This window comes from Myodes glareolus, chromosome 6 (assembly GCF_982192425.1).
Source record: "Myodes glareolus chromosome 6, mMyoGla1.1, whole genome shotgun sequence".
NCBI classification, from domain to species: Eukaryota; Metazoa; Chordata; class Mammalia; order Rodentia; family Cricetidae; genus Myodes; species Myodes glareolus.
In genome coordinates, this window is record NC_142031.1 from 114,170,019 (window position 1) to 114,189,913 (window position 19,895).

Sequence of the window (19,895 nt, forward strand, 5' to 3'; positions counted from 1 at the left end):
TACATAACTACAAAGTATCAGCTTTTAGAAAAAGCATTTACCCAAGAAAGACAGAGAATGCTTGATTAAAACATTGGTTAACTTAATATTTAAGTTCTGCAATTCCGATCTTCAAAAAGAACCATCAAATTATCTAATTCATAAACCAAGCTGAATATTAACTTGTATGTGCATTTTATTAATTTAATTTTACAGATTGTAGAGGCAAGAAAAATATATCCCACTAAATTCCAGAGCATGGATTAGGTAGTCATTTCCCATGCTGATTTCTCTCAATCAATACTGTCTTCCCTATATTTTAGTAGTGGGGGGTGGGAGGAAACATATATTAAACAGGGAGGTGAAACCCAGAAAAACATTAGAAAGAAGCAACCTGAAATCTACATTTTATAAAGGAAATATGTGAGTTGAAACACTAACTCATTTTGTAATTTCTATGTCTACCAGGGGAGGTGAAAGCTAACCAAACAAACGGCTAATGCCTCTCCCCATCACATCTTTGTTTCATACTAATATTCTCTCATTGTTCTCTTAGAGCATTTTATTCCACTGATGCCAAGTCTCCAAAAAAGGTCATCTCATGTAGTGAAAAATTCTGAGTATTCCTTTTTCACTGACTACAAGACAAAGAAAATCACAATCCTAGAAGGACATTAGCTGAAAATAACATCAATGATAACAGAATATTGTCATACATTAAGATCCAACCAAATCCAATGGGCACAATACAGCCAGAAAAAGCCAGTTGGTTATAATAGTTTACTTGTTTTTAATACAAATATGTATTCAAATTATGATCATAATTAATGCGGGGGAATTTCAAAAGGTCAGACTTTGGGTTTGTTCCTAAACCCAAAAGTTCTAGTATATGTATGAATGTGCAATCTAGTGCACTAAATTTGAAGGGTATTTGTCAAGAACAGGCTTTTTCACAAGGTTTCAGAAGTTCTGCTTCTGGTAGAATGAGACCTACCGCAAGGAAAGCCTTTCTGGTTTCTGGAACCAGGAGAGCAGAGGTGAGCAAAATGAAAGATAATGGTGAAAAAAGTTAGCTAAACAGTCTGAAGATTTCAGAAAGGTTCAGTTTGAGGGAACGTTAAATGCTATCCTGAACCACCTTGGGACCCCTAAGGACAGCTAGAAGGATTCAGTGGCATCTTGCACACTTGACCTTCACACCATGCTACAACCCAGTTTCTTTTAAACATATTCCCTTTGTTTTTCCCCAATTAGTGTCCTTGTCATAGGCAGACTGTCATGAGAGCAAACGTGGTTTAATGCTATTGACTGGAAAGTGCCATATCTATTTTAAAAAGAGCAACAATGTTGAAGAAAATAGGGAAGATGATTTTCCTACATTCAAGTATTTATTTCTAACTAATTCTTCATGCACAGCAGTAAAAAAAAAAAAAAGAGCAATGAAAACACATGCCTTGATGTAAAGACGCCTAGAGGACAGCAAACGCTGATAAAAGAGGAGGCACTCAAGCTTACGGTAACACTCCTACACTAACTCCGAGGTTTCCAAACAACACAGATACAGTCAAACAAGCAACCCCCAGAAAACAGGTAACTTATTAGATTTATACTTACTGACAAAGCCTGGACCAAAATTTGGAGGATTAGGCCTAGAAATCTGATGTGTTATACTGCCATCCTAAAATAAGTAAAATTTACAAATATGTTTAATTCCATACTTCAGTTTAAGGGGGGAAAAACTTCAAAATGCAGGAAAAAATGAAAAAAGAATAGAAAATTTTTAATTTTCTAAAACATCTATAAAATTTTTCTTTTCTTATAAAAACTAGAATAAATTAGTTGGGCAACAGTTTAATATCTGAACATTTATTTCTATCTCTGAACTATATTTTCCATATTTTGTTGGAAAATAAATAATGAATTATTCATCTGAAATATAATATGAGGTTAAATTAAATATTGTCATGGTTAAGCTAAAAATTCACACGAAGTCTGATGTTTTGATAATGCCTACCTGGTTTTTTTTGGTCAAAAAATTTATAAACATATGTTATAGATTCACTAAATAGTACTGTATAGCAAGCAAGAGGCCAATTATAGCAAGAATTAATGTAGTATACATATAAAAGAAAATGCACTCATGATAATGTTAGTCCTGTATTCAGACTTCTGCCATGCTTCTCTCACAGTGATTAAATAGCTGATAATGTCACAATTTCCTGACAAAAACCTGATAAATAGAACCTTGAAAAAAAATGTACTCATTTGATACAAGTTCTGTCAGACATGAGCTGTGCTCGACAGTCAGCATAGGGCATTCTCAATCTTACAGTCTGCAGGAGAGCTGGTGTAACATTTGAAACAGCAGGAAAGAGTGGCTCAAGAACTTGCTGAAGTGCACCCTGAATTCACAGAAAAACTGAGAATTTTAAAGACTCAACTATGCTTATGTCTTTCCAGTGTATCAAAGGGTGTTTCTCCCTTAATAAGGAAAAGCCAAGAATTAGCTGTATAATAAATGTAAATTATAATGGGCAGAGTAGATGATAATCCCAAAAGTACACAAAAAAGGTTCACCTGTACCAAACAGATGCATGTTTTAAAAATCAAAAGAGAAACTAACACATGAAAAGAGTTATTGTTCTCAGACTTGATACCATGAACATAGCCTCAATGTTTACACTTAAAGTTGATTATAAATGCTCAATAGTCAAAGTCATCTGACGGAATGATTATACATAATAGAATTACAGAAACTTTTTCCTGTTGCCAGCAGTTTTACATTTTAAATGTGATGGAATAATTCCAACGAAGAGGATATGAAATGTCTTTCAGGAGATATAAATGAATATAAAGCCAGAAGCCCAAACCACTTAGTCTCCTTCCAAGTGACATTTTATCTTTAATGTGTGCAAGTCCTTTGCAGAAACTGTAGTATTTATAATCTGTCTTTTGTTTGCACCACCACAACACATCTGTTTTCAACTGTGTTGCCCGAAAATTGGCCCATATTCCTTTCTAGGAGGGGCTTCACTATGATTTGGCTTTAGTAAGACATCGATCTATGTGTCCTCCATAAATGAGTGATTTGAGCAGCATTACCTGAGCTACAGCTTGAGGCACCAGGCTCTGGCCTTCACTGTTTTGTGTTCCAGTCATTGATGGGCCCATGAAAGGAAATCTGTAAAGGAAGCACACAGTATCAAATGACAAGCTGAGAACCAGTCACATAGGTGCCTAGTAATGTTCTCTTCTAAGGAAGAGAAGAGCAATGGCAATGTTTCCCATCTGAGACTTACGACAACCATCTTCATGGTGTTCAACAGCTCTTCCCTTAACTTCATCAAGTATGCACCCAGCACTTTCCTTTCACTATGGATGAAAGCTCAGGATAATTGGGCAGCTATCTTCATGAGGACTGCATAAGAAGTCAGCTAAGCTATTCCATCCAGACCTTGGGCTCAAAATATTTTTTAGGATACAATTATGGTGAAAATCTAGCTTTTTATAACATAAGAACATTTTTCCAATTGTAATCTATTAAAAATGAACAGGTAAACTGAACATTATGGTTCATGAGGAAGTTGAGGAAGAAGGAATGCCACAAACTCAAGGCCAGGTTGAGTTCCAAGCCAGCTTAGGCTACAGAATAAGACACTGGGGGCTTCGGTGGAAGGGTTGAGGGAAGGTGCTACTTATGTATATAAAGAATTATCTCAAAAAATTTTACTCATTCTCATATGTATTTATATCTAATGATTAAACACAGTTTAAAGTTAAAAAATAGAACTGATGACAAACCTCTATTGATAAATCCATCTGGAGAAACATTCTAATTAAGCTAATAACTGCCACAGAATCACTATGGCTTATTTGAAAACATGTCTATCCTACTGAGTCACTGAATGCTTTAACATGTTAAGACATACATACAAACAGAGAAACCCTGTCTTGAAAAACAAAAAAGATATATGTGTAATAAGATTTCAAAATATATTCCACATATTGTAAAGAAGCATTGATGTCATTAGACTTTATATATTTGTGATTTCTTATTCAAAAGTTTGACTAATTTATCTCCCTTCTCCCTAGTATAGCTCTGGTCACTGGCTGTCTGCCCACATCATTAACATACCACACTACACTCAGAAGGGACTATCTTTGTCCTGCAAAGCACTCAGAACAGTCACCAGCACACTTACCATGTGGCTGACAAAGTATTGCATGTCTAACAGATTCAGATACAATTAGATTTCTGATTCTGAGGCCCTTAAATTAAAAGCTAAAAAATTTTAGCATTTCCTAGACTCTGACTATCAAGTTAAAATACAATAATAATAAAAATAGCAGTACTACATGTTCACCAGTAGGAAACACATTTTCCTATCAAGTGTTGCATATGACCTACTTAGTAGGTCATTGCTAATCATTACCTTGAAATTGTGGTAGTTATGAAATTTACTGCTAAGTTTGTTAAAATACTACGATACATACTTATCAATATAATCATATATTAATAACTGTGTTTCATATATAGTTCATTTCTTTCAATTTTGTATTTTTATTATATATCTGAGAAGAATTTCAAAGGTTTCAAGCTTTAAAAGACTTATGCCATAAAGTCACCCTGTGAGAGGAACAATGTTAATAAATAAATCCTGCTAGGTAATGAGAGTCTTCACAAATCACTTATCTCTATTTTGACCGAAAAAACATGCACCTTAATCATACCCAGAGTATCTGTATAGTTCTCTAAAGTATATGCCTGTATCATACCCAGAGTATCTGCACAGTTCTCTAAAGCATATGCCTGTATCTTTAAACTATACAGACTCTATATTCAATTCCATAATCATTTACACCCCCCTTTATAATTTTTCAGCAAGATCATTATGGATCTGTTACTGTTCTGACAGAAGTCAGAAACAGCAATACGACTACAGAGCCATTCAAGGTGCTAGTCAAAAGCACAAGCATACAGGTAGTATCCCTAGACTTCCATCCAGTATGTCTGTAGTAGGGCAAAGAAACTGTATTAAAAAAATTTTTTGAAATTGGAAAATGATCAAGATTTAGGAAATACTCCACTGGGGCACATAACCACTCTAACTTTAACCTTCTTGAACGCACAAATTCCATTTTTCTGTTAGGTGTTAAAACTATTCAACTACCAGTATCCAAATATCCCCCTCTTGAATCCAAAGTCAGTTTGGGAATATTTTTTTCCTTAACCAACTGAGCTTCTCAAATGAAAAAAAAAATCTATTAGTGCGAATACTTGCTTAAAAAAAAAAAAAGAAAAGAAAACACACACACAAAAAGTTTGATGTTGTCAATGACCAAGTCAGTCTTCCCAATGTGTATGTATTATTTTATTCTGTTTATTCTCCCTTAAAAAAAAAATTAGTGGAAGTTCATTCCTTGCATCTGCCTAACACTTTATGTATGATCATATCCAGCTGAATTTAAATATTCTTCACTTCCAGAAGATTGATTTTATTGAGTTTTTATGACTTCTTTCTAATAAGCATTAGTGTTTCCATGCACATCCACACGCCCAGGAAAAAGAAGAGCACTTCCACCTACCTGCTCATTACCATTGGTGGCATGCCCAGGTTGTTCTGTGCCATCACTTTATTTATGCCTTTAAGAGCCACCATTTTGGCTTTCATTATAGGGTCTGTAATTGCATCAAAATCTAAAGAAGAAATGTATTTTGATATTACTTATTTCATAGCTCAAGTTCATGGTTCAAGATATACAAAGTGGTAAACTTAAATGTCACAATTATTACATAATTTATAGATATATAAATTATATATTTATTATATATATAGCTTATAATTACAACTTATTTTTCTTTAATCATTACATGTTTCTACGCTACATAGGAAAATCCAAAAGTGGTGACGACCTAATCTTGAATTTAGCTACATTTCAGGTATCCATAATTGTAAGTAAATAGAACAAGTCTGCCAGTCTGTAGGTAATCATAACAGTAATATACAGGTATATTGTTCAAACTCTTATTGGTTCAAACTTTTACAATGCTAAGTAGAATGATTTCTTTAGAGATGCAACTAAAGAAGTCCACTAAATTAGTTATCAGTTTTTAAAAGAAAGGGAAAACTACCAATGTCTCTAGGATATACCTACATAATAAAACTATTGAGAGGATACTGAAAGAGTATCTCTTTGCATCTCAGTGAGGAAAGGAATCAAATGATGGAATTTGTACTGCAATGTTGATAAAAAGCTCTTGTTGTCATTATTGTTTAAAAGAAAATATTCCTCAGATATGTACCCATTGATTTTTAATTCTTATAAGGCAGGGCACTGAAGAATATGGGCTGCATGGATTTCTATTTTTCTTAAAAAATAGTAAATCAACAAAAATAAGTTGAAAGGAACTTCTGTGGGGAAAACAAAAACCAAAAAATTACTATCAAACACTTGTACACAAACAAGAAGCTTTATTTCTATCATAATTTTTAAAATTTATCTTCTCATGATTCTGAAAAAAGATTCATTGGCAACAACTGTCAGATAAAACTAAAAAAGGACTAGTTTCCATTAACACTATAAAAAGCTGAATTGAATGAGGTCACAATTTAAAGTTTTCATCATACTGACTGATCTGGAAGGAATCTAAAATTCCTGTTTTAGTTTATAGATTCAAGAACACAGAAAATTCTCAGTGCTCCACTTCAAAAGAAATTTCAATAATGAGACCTTAGAAGCATGCTCATGTACCCAAATGCCCCCAATAATTCACTTTGAGACACAAGGAATTTCCTACCAATGTTAGGGAAGAATGGCTCTGACCGCTGACGAATCATGGCTTGCATTTGTCTTTGCTGCTGCTGTTCCTGCCTCTCTTGGTCCAAAAGATCTTGTAGAAGCAAAGGCTGTTCCTCTAGAAGGAGGGGGCGCTCTCTGTTCTGCTGGGCTAATGTCTGAGGAAGTATTAGCTGTTGCGGTCCAGACATGCCACTGGTGCTGGACTGATCTGTGAGAGGCACAGTTTGACTTGTAGGTTTCCCTGTCCCTAAATTATGGTTCACTGATGACTGACCCTGAATAAATCCTGGATTTACTGGCACACCCTGAGAAAAAACATGGTTTACCCTAGGGACCACTGTTACATTAGAATTCATGGCATTATCCAGAAGAGGGCCAGGTGGTGCTATTAAAGCAGGAGGCAAACTTGACCCATGAGTGGGTGGTGAAATGGGCAGAGTTGGTGGAGAAGACCCCAAAGGCCTAATGTCTGAATTATCACATTTCTCATTAGAAAGTAAACTGGAAAGGACTGGAGTTGATCCAGTTATATCACAAGAGTTCATCACATCCTGAGCAGGCAGAGGAGTGGACCCTTGAACGGCACTTATACCAGAGCCAGCATTTTCCCGATTGTTTCTTTTCTCAAGCATATCCGGATCAGTGGACAGCAAAGGAGTCTTTTCCCTCTCACTCCGGTCTGTATGTGCAGAAGCCTGTGAGCACAGAGTGTCAGCATCACCTTTACTGTCATCACTTTTCTTCATTTCATTTGTTGTTTCTTCTTTAGGGTGTGGAGATAGGACTTCTGTCTTTATCTCACTGGTACCAGTGGTTTTTTTCTGTGGCAAATCGTTATCACTGAGAACCATAGTTTTGTCTTCTTGATCCCTTTTTTTTGGTTCAACTGATACACACTGATTTTCTAGCTTATCATCAATTGGAACATTAAGATCTAATTCCTCATTGAACATGCTTTTTTTATCCCCTAAGTCAAGTTCTGGATCCGTGTAAGCAATGATATCAAATTCCCCTGACCTTAGGAGGTCATCCAGGTTAGGATCATTTGTTTCCAAATTACCTAAAGTGTCCAGGTCATCGCCCTTGCCATCCTCTGTGTCTAAATTTAAATTTTCTAGATCTTCATCATCCAAGTCTTTGACCTCAACTCCCTCGAGGTCCTTCACATCCAGTTCTTTCACAGAAGGATCATCAGAGTCTAGCTTCTCCTCCAGACCATCAGAGGGCTGACTGGCTATCTGCAGGGCATCAGGTGTTGTTTCAGATGGAGTAGATGCAGACAAAGGAACCTCAGAAAATTCACCACCTAAGGGATGACTTAGAGGCCTCATGACAATAGAAGATTGGTGGGCAGGATGACCTTGCTCTTGCGGAGATGGTGGGACCTGCTCTAAATTTGGATGCACAGGTAGCTGATTAGGTAGACACTGAGGAGGTCGTCTCACAGGGTCTGTGTGTCTAGGGCCTGGAAAATCAGGTCGGGGAATAAAATTTCCATGCCTGGGATGAGAAGGTGACTCCATAACACTGCCAGGAGAAGCAGCAAATGGCAACCGCGACCTTCCTTCAGGAGCTCTATGCCTCAACTCAATAAATGCTTGGCCTAGTATGTTATGCTGCGGAACTGGCAGGCCCTGTGGTGAAAAATGCTGAGGAAGCCCAACTGGATTGTTTATTGGTGGGTTATTTGAAGGTCTAGGCATTTCCATAGACACTGATCTTCTTATGTGCGGAGGAATCCCAGTTCCCTGTATTTGTTGAGGAGGCACATGGAAGCGATCTTGGCTTGGTAAGGGACCATGGCCAGGTCCTGGAAATCCAAACCTAAAAGCAAAAAAGAAAAACACAAAACATTCAAATAATTAAGAATGATGATTAACTTAGAACTGGAACGAGAAAATAAAAAGTTTTAAGTTACTCTATGTATCCATATAAAAAGAAATACTATTACTAAGTGCAATGATGGGAAAAATGCAAGTCTGAGAGGACTTGAGAGAAGAAAAGATCATAATCAATATATATAATATGAAAAAACTTTAATTTTCTTTTTTAAATAGACAGAACTGGGATAGTGAAATGGCTCAATGAGGAAAAGCACTTGCCCTGTAAACAACCTGAGTATGGCTCCCAAGACACATGAAAAATAGAACTGATTCTACAAAGTTGTTCTTTGGCTGCCACATGTGTTGTGTGCCTTGCATACCCAAATAGAATTTCATAAGAAAGACAGGGAGAAAGAAAGGAAGGGAGGGAGAACTTCTCTTGAGCAAGCATGACAATCACAATATGTATTTCCTTCACACATGCAAAAAATGCCTATAATTCTAGTGAGCATCCCTAAGGCTCACTTGAAAGCTAGTCTTGCCATATTGGCAAGTTCCGGGTTAAATGAAAGACTTAATCTCAAAAATATGCGGTAAAGAGTGATAGAAGACAAACGGCATCAATCTCTGACCTTCACATGCACTTCTTCTAACACATTCCCCCTACACAAGTTTTTTTGAAATACACAAAACAGCAATAGGCACAAATACAACTAAAGAGTAATAAAAAGGGAAATAAAATAAAAAAAATAACAGATATAGTGCAAGAATAAATTGTGTGCCACATTAAAGAGTTCTCTCCTTATAAGACTAGCAAGTTTGGGGCTGTCATACATCTCCACCTACTCTACAAGTCAATGGTATCAGAGTTTCTAAAGGAAAGCACTTTTCGAATTTGCAGCTCTTTAAGAAATCTTACAATTTAAACTAAAAGAGTAAAATATATCGTTATTGTCTATCAATTAATAAAAAGCTTCATTAGAATGCAGTAGCTACAGTCTGGAAGATATGAGTTGGCTGGCATGGTAAACTCAATCATTAAGATTACAGATATTCTGTCAATATTTAATGGCAAAGGGTCTACCAAGAAGCTTTAAAGTTCTTAGAGGAAAGAATTCCATGACCTTTCCTTACTTTAAAAAAATAATGACTGTATCTCACAGTGGTGAAAGAAGTAGAAATCTGTAATAACTTCTGGCACAATAATACTATTTGTCTAGTTCCTTCTTCCAATATCAACTTAAATCTAGCGGGAAATTAAAAGTATTACCTATATCCATGTGGTCTTATCCCCATACCAGCAACCTCAGGAGGATAGGGTCCACGTTGATCTTTGGGAAAAACTGAATATCTAGGTCCTAGTGGAGGGATAACAGGTGATCGAATGTTCCCGGGATAGGGAGGTGGAGGTCGAGTGAAAGCCTGGTTGATACTCTCTGGCTGCCAGTGTGGAGAGGGCACTGGATGAGGTACTACTGTTGTATCCTGAGGCCCCTTCTCCTGGCGACTAGCAATCTTCTTCTGCTGTTGTTGCTGAAGAATGATTTCACGCAGCTTCTGCCGCTAAATAGAAAGAAACAAAATTGCAGAGATTTATAATTAAACATTTTAAAAATTCCCAATGTTTCCATTAAATGACTAAAATAATGTTTAAAATTTCAAAATGTTTTAAAGTGTCATAAAACACTACTTATATTTAACTACTAAATATGCAGACACACACACACACCCCAAAACCAAACAAATGACAACAAAAACTGGTGATTTGGATCTTTTTCCTTGGTCAAATAACCACCATAAAAAGTTAAGAATTTTCATATTTAAAGATCTTTCAACGAATTCATGAAGAATGAAATAAGACCCAGGTTAAATACAATTTAATTGACATTAATTTTATCATTTTCATTTTTCCTTACATTAATCAGCTCTAAATACTAATTTTAAAAAGCTTTAACATTTGTGTAGAAGAAATTACCGTTTGACTTAATGAGGAACTTCCACAGATACTACGTTTAAAACATTTGAAAACAAACACTGTAATGTTTACCTGTCTCAGTTTTTCTGTGTCAGCTTGAGACATATTCACAGTGTTCTGAGTATCAGTTCCTCCTGCAGTTGGCACGGGTCCAGGAAGCTGGGAGACACTGGAGACCTGCTGTCCTTGGGAGCTTACAGCAAGGTTTGAAGAAGTGCTGAAGTTTCCCTCTGACCCAGGACCCGGACGGTCAACAAGATCGTGGACAACTTGACTAGCTCCGAAAGAGTCAGGCTGAGGTCTGGGAGTCATTGGAGGCTGATCGTAGGGATCACGAGCAGCAGATGGGGAAGCACGGCTGAATGCGTCTGTAAGGCCAGGCGCAGGTGGCCTGGGTGAATGGGAGCACATATCAGGTGGCCTGACCAAAGGGCCAGGTAAACCTGGTACTCGGGTTTGTGCTGCTTGCAAAAAAGGATCCTGGTTTGGCATGAGGGCTGGTCTTACACTGGAGGACCTAGTAAAACCCTCTGAAGTTCTTGGCCTTGGTGTTGCTGGTGGCTGAGTATAGGCAACTGAAATCCCAGGTCTTGATGTTCCAAGATGATGACCATATGGATCAGTGTGTCTCTGATTTACCGCAGACGTAACAAACATGTCTGTCTGTGGAGAAGGCCTGGGAGTTGGTGGCTGCTGACTATATGGATCAATAGTGTTAGGACGGGGAGTACCAGGAGGTTGAGAATAAGGGTCTGGATTGGATCGAGGAGTTCCTGAGGTTTGAGAATAAGAATCGATACCAGGGCGTGGAGTTCCTGGGGCTTGTGAATATGGGTCCTGAGATGCTGACCTTGATATGGTTCCAGGCTGAGGAAAAGCCCTTGAAGAATGAGTAAAAGATTCACTCATCGCTGGGTGTGGAGTTAGGGGAGGCTGGCTATATGGATCATTTGACTGACTATGAGAAAAATTATCTACAGGCCTTGGTGTCAAGGCAGGCCTTTCATAAGGGTCAATAGAGAGTCGTCTTGATGCCTGTGACACAGATCCATATGGATCCTGAGATGGAGGAGGGTGCAGCGGGGTCTTAAAAGGCCCATTATCCAGTGGAGCAGGTGTTAGCAATGGTCGTGCATATGGGTCGGGTAGCCGTTGCCTTTGAAAGGCATCTGCTCTAGGAGATGGTTTAGTAAAGTGATCACTGGTTCCAGGTGCTAGAGGACCTTTTGTAGTTTGTTCTGAAATCACAGGGGATCTAGGAAGGCTAAAAGGTTTGGGACAGTGATCTGTCAACACGGGCCTAGGTGTATCTGGAGGCTTTGCATAGGGGTCACTGTTTGTCATGGAGGAAGCACATAAATCTCTAGCTGGGGATGGCCTAGTGGCTGATGTTTCATTCATCTGAATGGACCTAGGGACTGAAGACAGAGGCATACAGTTTTCCACCGGTGTAACAGAACTTCTTCTGGGAAAACTATGGCCCCCAGGAGGCGGTCTAGGAGTGCCAACCATTTTTGCATAAGGATCCACTGGAGAAGGTGGCCTGGAGTGAGATGATCCAGGTGAGAACATCTGTGGAGAAGGTGGCTGAGAATTCTGGGACTGAGAAAGACATTCCTGAATGGGTATTCGGGATGGGGTTGAAGGAGGGGGTGGAGGTTGTGGCTTGACAAACACATCATCTGAAGGTGTGGAAGTTGGGGCACTGGGTAGGTGTTTGGAGAACAGGTCTTTATGGAATGTCTGTGCAGGAGATGCATTTCCATTGCCAGGCTGAGGTGTCAAGGGACTCTGGGCTCCACTACTTGGAGTATCTGAACCAGAAGGTATTAGAAGGTGCTGAGAACCAAGTTGCTGCTGCTGCTGTTGCTGCTGCTGCTGCTGTTGCTGTTGTTGCTGTTGTTGTTGCTGCTGCTGCTCATTTTTTACCTGTTCCAGCTTCTGTGTGGCTTCAATTTTGGCTTGTTGCTTACTTTTCTGACGCATTTGCTGTTAGGATAGAAAAAAAAGAACATGAAGGAAACAACTATCATGAAAAAAAAAGATAGTTCAAAGTTATCACTTGATATAAGTAGCTAGCACACTGCTTCCTAGTAAATTCTTAACAAGGGATTATCACCATAGCATGTCATTATGCCTGCAGCAGTATATTATCTACAATATTTCAATGAATATCTAAGACCAATATGAATATATACTTTACCAAAAAGGGATATCTATTTTAACACTTGTTCAGGTTCTATTAAGAACTGTATTCTGAAATGACATAAAAAGCCCTCTTCCCCAAAAAGCTAAAATGCAATTGAAAAACCAAATCATCAAAACAAACAAACAAACACCCCACATACCTGTCTAAATTTCCATTCCTGTTCATGTTCCGATTCTCTTTGCTTTAAAGGATCTTTAAAAAGATCCGAATCGATGCGGGAGCTGGGATCAATGCTGTCTTGCTGCTGTTGTCTTTTCATAGAGTCGTTTGACATCTGAACTTTATTAATGCGTAAAGCAGCTCTGTTATCTCTGGCTTTTTGCTTTGGTAAAAATAAAAAATACATCCTAGTTTTTAAGACATAAAACTTGTGCTAAATAGCTGAAATATCACTCTTGAAAACTTACAGTCTGCTTCTTTTTTTTTTTTTTTAAAAAAAAAAAGGACCTGGATAGTAGCCCATTTTCTCCACAACACATGCTACTACCAGGTAAAGACATTTCTATTTATGTGTTTGAATTACAGCAAGAAATCCTAGGGTAAGAAAATATACTATGATAATTCAAATACATCATTAGAACAAAAAAAGAACTAGCATGTCCCTCAATTTAAAGATGAAGATAGCAAATTGATTCTCAAACTAAAAAAGATGGAAATCTAAAACTTAGATTTAAACTTATTTAAACTTAAAATTTAAATAAGGAAAATTATACATTAAAAAAATCCTATCATTACTAAATTTAAGGTAAAACAAACCATAGAATTATCCCTCAGTCCTTCCCCCATTAGCTCCACCCAAAGTTACCATTATAACTGAAAACTGATTCATAAAAAATCTTGTAGATGACAACAGCATTTATTTTTCTCACAATAAGGCTTTACTGTGGCCGCAACTGAAGCAAGGGTTCAGTCCAGCTCCTCTGGAAAAAAATAATTCACTATCTGAATTGTGAAGTCCCTAATCATTTCCAGCTATGGTGGTATTTCAGAACTCCTTGAAGGAAGTCTCAATGTGTTTTCTTTCAAAATGTATAAAGATTCTTTTGTAACTATCACACACATAAAAAAGGAAACTAATCTCAACTGCAAATGCAGTACTATCTGTTAAAAGACAAAACAATTTTAAGATGAGATTAATTGTGTCCTTAAAATACTCTGGTCTGTTAAAAATGTTCTGTTCTTTAGTAAAAATAACTTATGTTCTTTAGTAAAAGAAAGAAAAATGAGTTAACACATAACTTTAAAATAAAGCTAACTGCTAGTTTTCTCAGTATTAACAAGTATTTCTTTTCATTACCTAATAAAAATAAGCTTCAAATACTGTGTTTAAAGATATAACACATATGGGGTGGGGTTGGAATGGAGGGAAGGTATTAACACATAGGAATTTGTAAATACCACATATGGTGCTCTTTCCTGAGAGCTGGCTTTTCTCCACAACTTGGCAATTTGTTTCACTCGAGTAGTCCAATCTGCAAAACCACAGAAGACACACTTCAGAAATAAGGTGATACAGTGTTGTAATAAAAACTAATAATAAACTGCTTATCATCTTATTATCTTATTCATATCATATTTTTAACACAAAACAGGTTTGGCATCAACAATCTTAAAATCAGAAATCACTTAAATTCAAAACATTTTGAGTTCCAACATGAAATCACAGCTGGTGATTGAGTCTTAGCCTAAACAAACCTTACACTCCAAATACTACAGAAAATTACCTTTGAGGTTTTATGTATCAGACATAGATAAAACATTGCATTTCAAGTCTAACATAGTCCCATAATGGGGAATGGAGACAGAGGGGGCTCAGCATAAATTAAGATCACTGATTGCTCTTCCAGAGGACTCAGGTAAGAGTCCTAGTATCCACACAGGGCTCAAAACCATCTGTAATTACAGCTCCATGGGATCCAATGCCCTCTTCCAGCCTCTGTTGAAACCAGGTAACCTGCAGGGGGTTGGAGGAGGGCAGTTTGCTCATGACCTCCCACACCTAGCAAGGAGCTACTGACAGTTGATGGCTTCTAGAGGAAGAAAAATCAATTTTCCTTAAGGGTATGATCCCTAAAAGGTAGACAATGGATCCTATACCCAGGATATAGGCACCACAAACTGAACTCATTAAGTTATTTGTTGTTATTGTTTGTTTGTTTTAAAGGAGGACACAGTCAGGCAGTGGTGGCGCACACCTTTAATCCCAGCACTTGGGAGGTAGAGGCCGGCCTGGTTTACAAGAGCTAGTTCCAGGACAGCTCCAAAGCTACAGAGAAACCCTGTCTTGAAAAACCAAAATAAATAAATAAACAAGTAAACAAGCAACCAACCAACCAAAGGAAAGAAAAAAAAATTAAAGGAGGACACAAAGTTGGAATAGAATGAGGGGGCGAATCTGGGAGGGGTTGGAGGTATAAGAATAGATATGTATGATGGCCACAATACATTGTATATGAGAGAAATTCTCAAAGAATAAAAAAGGTACTTAATCAAACAAATCATACTTGAGCACTGATAAGACCTAGAAAACTGACAATCTTATAAATAAAAGAAAGTTTTGGGAAATATACAAATGAGCACAAGGCCTAGGTTTACTAAGTAAAGGAATCTGCACCATGGGCAACCAGGTCAGACAGACATGTGCTGAAAAAGGAACTTTGTAGAATACTCTTCAAAACAAGGGCATGGCATTCAAGAGATCCACTCATGACTGACCTGGGAATTCTTCCTTTAAATTAGGGAAGTTAATATTTGTGTAGAGAACTGGTGCTACTGTTGCCATCTCACCAAGAGCCTCCTCCTTCTCCCACTTCAGTGTGCTCCTCTGGGCATTTGACATGGTATCATTTTCTCCTTCCATAGAAGGAGCTGTTGGTGCCCAGGAGCTGTTAGGATCACTTGCAATTGCATTAAAGGCTGGACTTTTGTCCCTGGAAAATAACAAAACACATTCACTTCATAAACACAGTAACTTTCTACTAACACTATGCTCAAGAACTACTCTAGTTAAGATTTTTAGAAAACAGCTTTAAGTGTGCTTGGTGGTCTTAAGTAAAACTCACAGTAAATGGAACAAATATATACTAGTATCATGTATAATAATTTAAAGATAGAAAAAAGGTTAGTATAATTTAAGTTTCCATAAAAAGCAAAATTTTAAAATACCTGACATCAGTATAAGGGGATTGTGCTATAGCAGGAAAAGTCCCCAATCCACTTCCAGGAGGCAGAGAACTATGTGAAAGATGAGAACTGTGTCCAATAAGGCCATTCATGAGTGGCATGCGAGAAAAAACATCTTAAAGGAAGAAAAACAATCATTTTATTAAATATTCATAAATTATAAGAAGCTTAAATATTTGAAATGAAATCTTTTAATACTATTTTAAAGTAGTAATTTTTCAAATATTATACTATATAATACAGATTAAGGGGTGATAAGCTTGGTTATAAAATTTTGAAATGTGGTCTTTAATAATCATACTTCCCTAATTTCAGTATATTATATAAATAGTTCTACAGTCCAACAACTCTACGTTTCCAATACAAGTCTAGAACTTGTTAAAAGCAGAACTGACTTCTAATTCAATTTATAAAATGGAGGAATTGTGTACATTGAGTGGACTACTGTGTGTTTACTTAGGACATATATTTCCTGGTAGGCCGTAAATATTTAATACGCATTAACTACAAAAACAATAAATTGTAGGTTTGAAATTCAGCTTCTCTTTCCAAATACTTTATCATCTTCTTTTCAAGTAGACATTAGACAAACGTTAAGATTTCCTCGTTCTTCCCTACTACCATCAATGGTTTATAGAAAAAAAAATGACTTCATGGAAAGAATGGAACACTTACCTAACTTTTAGCTGAAGAAACATCCACTTACTTTATCTCAACCTTCTTGAAATTCCCTTTTCTGCTTCTTAACTTTCCATATTACCATTAACAATGCTACACTCTGCCTCACTTTCTTCTCATTCTAAATGTAAATTAAATTTACATTCTGTTTCTAACAACAAGACCACACGACATCTTTGCACTCACTCTCTTACCCTTCTCACTTTTACCTAACCTTCCTTTAAAAATGGAAAAGATAAGCTGGGAGGTTGTGGCGCAGACCTTTAATTTCAGTATTCAAGAGGCAGAGGCAGGTCAATCTCTGAATTTGAGGCCAGTCAGAGCATTTCCAGAACAGACAGGACTACACAGAGAAATCCTGTCTTTAAAAACCAAACCAAACCAAACCAACAAAAAAACCACCAAAGGGTGGGGCGAATAAGACGCGTTATAATTACCTAAAGTAAATTAGATGGGCTGAGAACAGATTTAACATACAATTCAGTAAAAACCTCAGAAATCTATACTCTATTAGCAATATGATTCTCTGAAGGAAAAAAAAACTCACCCATACCATAGCTACAGTTTGTAACACTAGAAAAATAACATGTATTCTTTTATCTATAGAGTTGACTAACTGCAACTACCTATAAATCAGAATGAGGTATGTGTGTCCCGTTTCTACCAAAATAAAAATCATAAACACAGGCACACATACATGTACACATAGAGGGGTGGAAGGAAAAGGACAGTATCCCTTTGCACATGGTTTTAATGCATCCTCTGAGAAATCTTGGGTTATAGATTGAACCTACTTTAGACTGCAAATTGTTACTAGCAGATAAATTGGTTAAACAAAATGGGACAAGGCACTGGCACTGGGTTTTGATTCTACTGCATGGACTGGCTTTGTGAGAGCCTCATCTGTTTGGATGCACACCTTCCAAGACCTGGATGGAGGGGGGAGGGCCTTGGACTTCCCACAGGGCAGGGTACCCTGACTTCTCTTAGGACTGGAGAGGCAGAGGGAAGGGGGAGGGGAGGTGAAATGGGAGGAGGCGGAAATTTTTAATGAAAAAAATAAAAACAATAAAATAAATAAAAAGAAAAAAACCACAAAATAGGCAAATTTCCAAAAACATTCACAGGAATTTAAAAATGGGCAAAAGTCATTGACTGACTCTGAACATACATCCTATGATGAACAGGATGAGAATCTAATCTTTGAGGAGATCACAAGCTAAAAAGAGAAAAGTTATCACCTCAAAAAGCATTTATATTTGTGCCACTCTCTACAAATGAAAGCACATGGGGGGTAGGGTTAAGCATGTTTGACCTCTGAAGAAACAATAGTAAAACTGAGACATGACTTGTTGAGTTTAATTGTTTCAGGGAAGGCATGGTCACCCAAAGAGAGTAGTCACCATGTGTGGATGAGCAGAATGAAAAGTGAGTTAGGGGGGGACTGAGGAAAGAAGAGAGGCCAGGCACCATTACAAATGGTGCATGCAAATTAAGGAGCAAGGATGGGCTAGTCTCAAAATGAATCTTATGTGTTAGAGAACTGCATGGAGTCCGACTGGGGGTAGTATTTTTCAATCATTAGCAAAGTGGGTTTTCTCCGACAAGTCTGTGCCATGTGGCATTAAGGAACAGGGCAGTGTATGTGCGTGTGTAATAAACACCCATGCTTCAGCTGGAGAGATACATCAATTAGTAAGCTGCCTAAAGAGCATAAAGAGCTGGGAGGTAAGGAGTGAGGAGACTGACTGGATAAAGGCAGTGCTTGTTGCCAAGTCTTAACACCTAAGTTAGATCCCCAACATCCAAATGATGTCCTGTCTTCCACACATGCACCAGAGTGCATGTGCCCACACAGTTATACACACACATAAATAAATCAGAAAAAATTAATGGGACTCCAAAAATGGGCCAGCAAGATGGTTCAGTGGGTAAAGGCCCCTGTGACCAAGGGTTTGGACAATCTGAGTTCAATCTCTGAGAACAACAGGCAGAAAAAGAGCCTTGATTCCTGCATATTGCTCTCTGACCGCTACCTAGCCTCTCCCTCTGACACACATTCACGATTGAGCACATATACTCTACACAATAATAGATAAATAAGTAATCTGGGCATTGTACTGCTCTCAATAAGCAAAGAAGATAGCTCTTAAGAAACATCACCTGAGGCTGATGTGTGCACACCCTCGCATATACCTGCAAATACACACGCAACCAAAATCATGTTTAGAAGGTAATAGCATACCCTGATTATGCATTGGCAATAGCTGTGGTGGATGAGGAGGCTGCGGCAATGCAGCTGGTTGAGTGGTAGCAGGACTAAGTACAGCAGTAAACAAGTCTTCGACATCCTTTCCTCCAAGCTCTGAGTAAAATAATCACAGAAATAACATGAAAATTATTAGGGTCATTCAATGTGGAATGCCACTTGTTATAAAGTAAAACAATAAAAACAAATATACCTGGAATTTTATATAACTTTCCAAGAATTGCTCCTAGAATAAAAAAAAAACAGTAATAATTACCTATTCAATATATGGATATAAAATAGCATTTAATTAATAGAAAAATTATGAAAGCAAGTCCAAGCGTAAAATTGCATGCAAAAAGCTTTGAAAGTCATATTTACTCATGTCTTTTAGAAAGCCTAGATGTAGGGTAAATATTTTACCATCTGTGACCATTTTGTCTAGCTCAGGACTGAGGATCCCATCTAGCTGTTCTTCACTTAGCGGTCGTGAACTCTGACTGACACTTGGCTGAGGCAAAGAGGAAGCATCATCAGCAATGGGGCCAATATCTAAAAGAATAAGGTAAAATAAATGAAAAGGTGAGTCCAGCACATTTACAAAATAGACAACACTATCTATATGCATTAACACACAATACTGATTTAAAAGAAGCCTACACTTCTGAATTATAATTATCAGAATTCTGGTAGTACTTTGGAAAGGCTATTACAATATTTAGCTACAATGTTTATATGATGCCTAAAGTTATCTTTTCTTCAAAATAAATATATTACCTGAGGAACAACAGAACATAACTGATTTCAACTTGGCAATATCTACAAAATCTAAACACTTTTAAGAATATATAAGATGCAATTACATAAATAACTGCTCTAACTTGAAAACCAGTGGTATCATCAGGTCAACTGTCAAATACAACATGTGAATCAGGAATAAGGTTTGGCATAAATTAATTCAAAAATGCACACTCAGTATTACAGCTTCACAATTATCTT

At 37.3% G+C, this 19,895-nt stretch overlaps 1 protein-coding gene across 9 annotated transcripts in view; it reads right to left on the minus strand.

Annotated features, from left to right (window-relative positions):
* The window catches only part of Kmt2c (lysine methyltransferase 2C), a 213,338-nt gene that overhangs the window by 34,627 nt on the left and 158,816 nt on the right, over positions 1 to 19,895 (minus strand). For all 9 annotated transcript variants that reach the window (XM_085691120.2, XM_085691118.2, XM_085691116.2 and 6 more), the window contains 13 exons: positions 19,320 to 19,448; positions 19,111 to 19,143; positions 18,894 to 19,013; positions 15,953 to 16,085; positions 15,503 to 15,717; positions 14,186 to 14,259; positions 12,927 to 13,109; positions 10,651 to 12,567; positions 9,874 to 10,166; positions 6,779 to 8,604; positions 5,566 to 5,677; positions 3,082 to 3,160; positions 1,594 to 1,657 (listed from right to left, as the gene is read on the minus strand). In XM_085691120.2, coding sequence (XP_085547246.2) covers positions 1,594 to 1,657; positions 3,082 to 3,160; positions 5,566 to 5,677; positions 6,779 to 8,604; positions 9,874 to 10,166; positions 10,651 to 12,567; positions 12,927 to 13,109; positions 14,186 to 14,259; positions 15,503 to 15,717; positions 15,953 to 16,085; positions 18,894 to 19,013; positions 19,111 to 19,143; positions 19,320 to 19,448 — 5,178 coding nt within the window. The remainder of the gene's footprint in view (positions 1 to 1,593; positions 1,658 to 3,081; positions 3,161 to 5,565; positions 5,678 to 6,778; positions 8,605 to 9,873; positions 10,167 to 10,650; positions 12,568 to 12,926; positions 13,110 to 14,185; positions 14,260 to 15,502; positions 15,718 to 15,952; positions 16,086 to 18,893; positions 19,014 to 19,110; positions 19,144 to 19,319; positions 19,449 to 19,895) is intronic.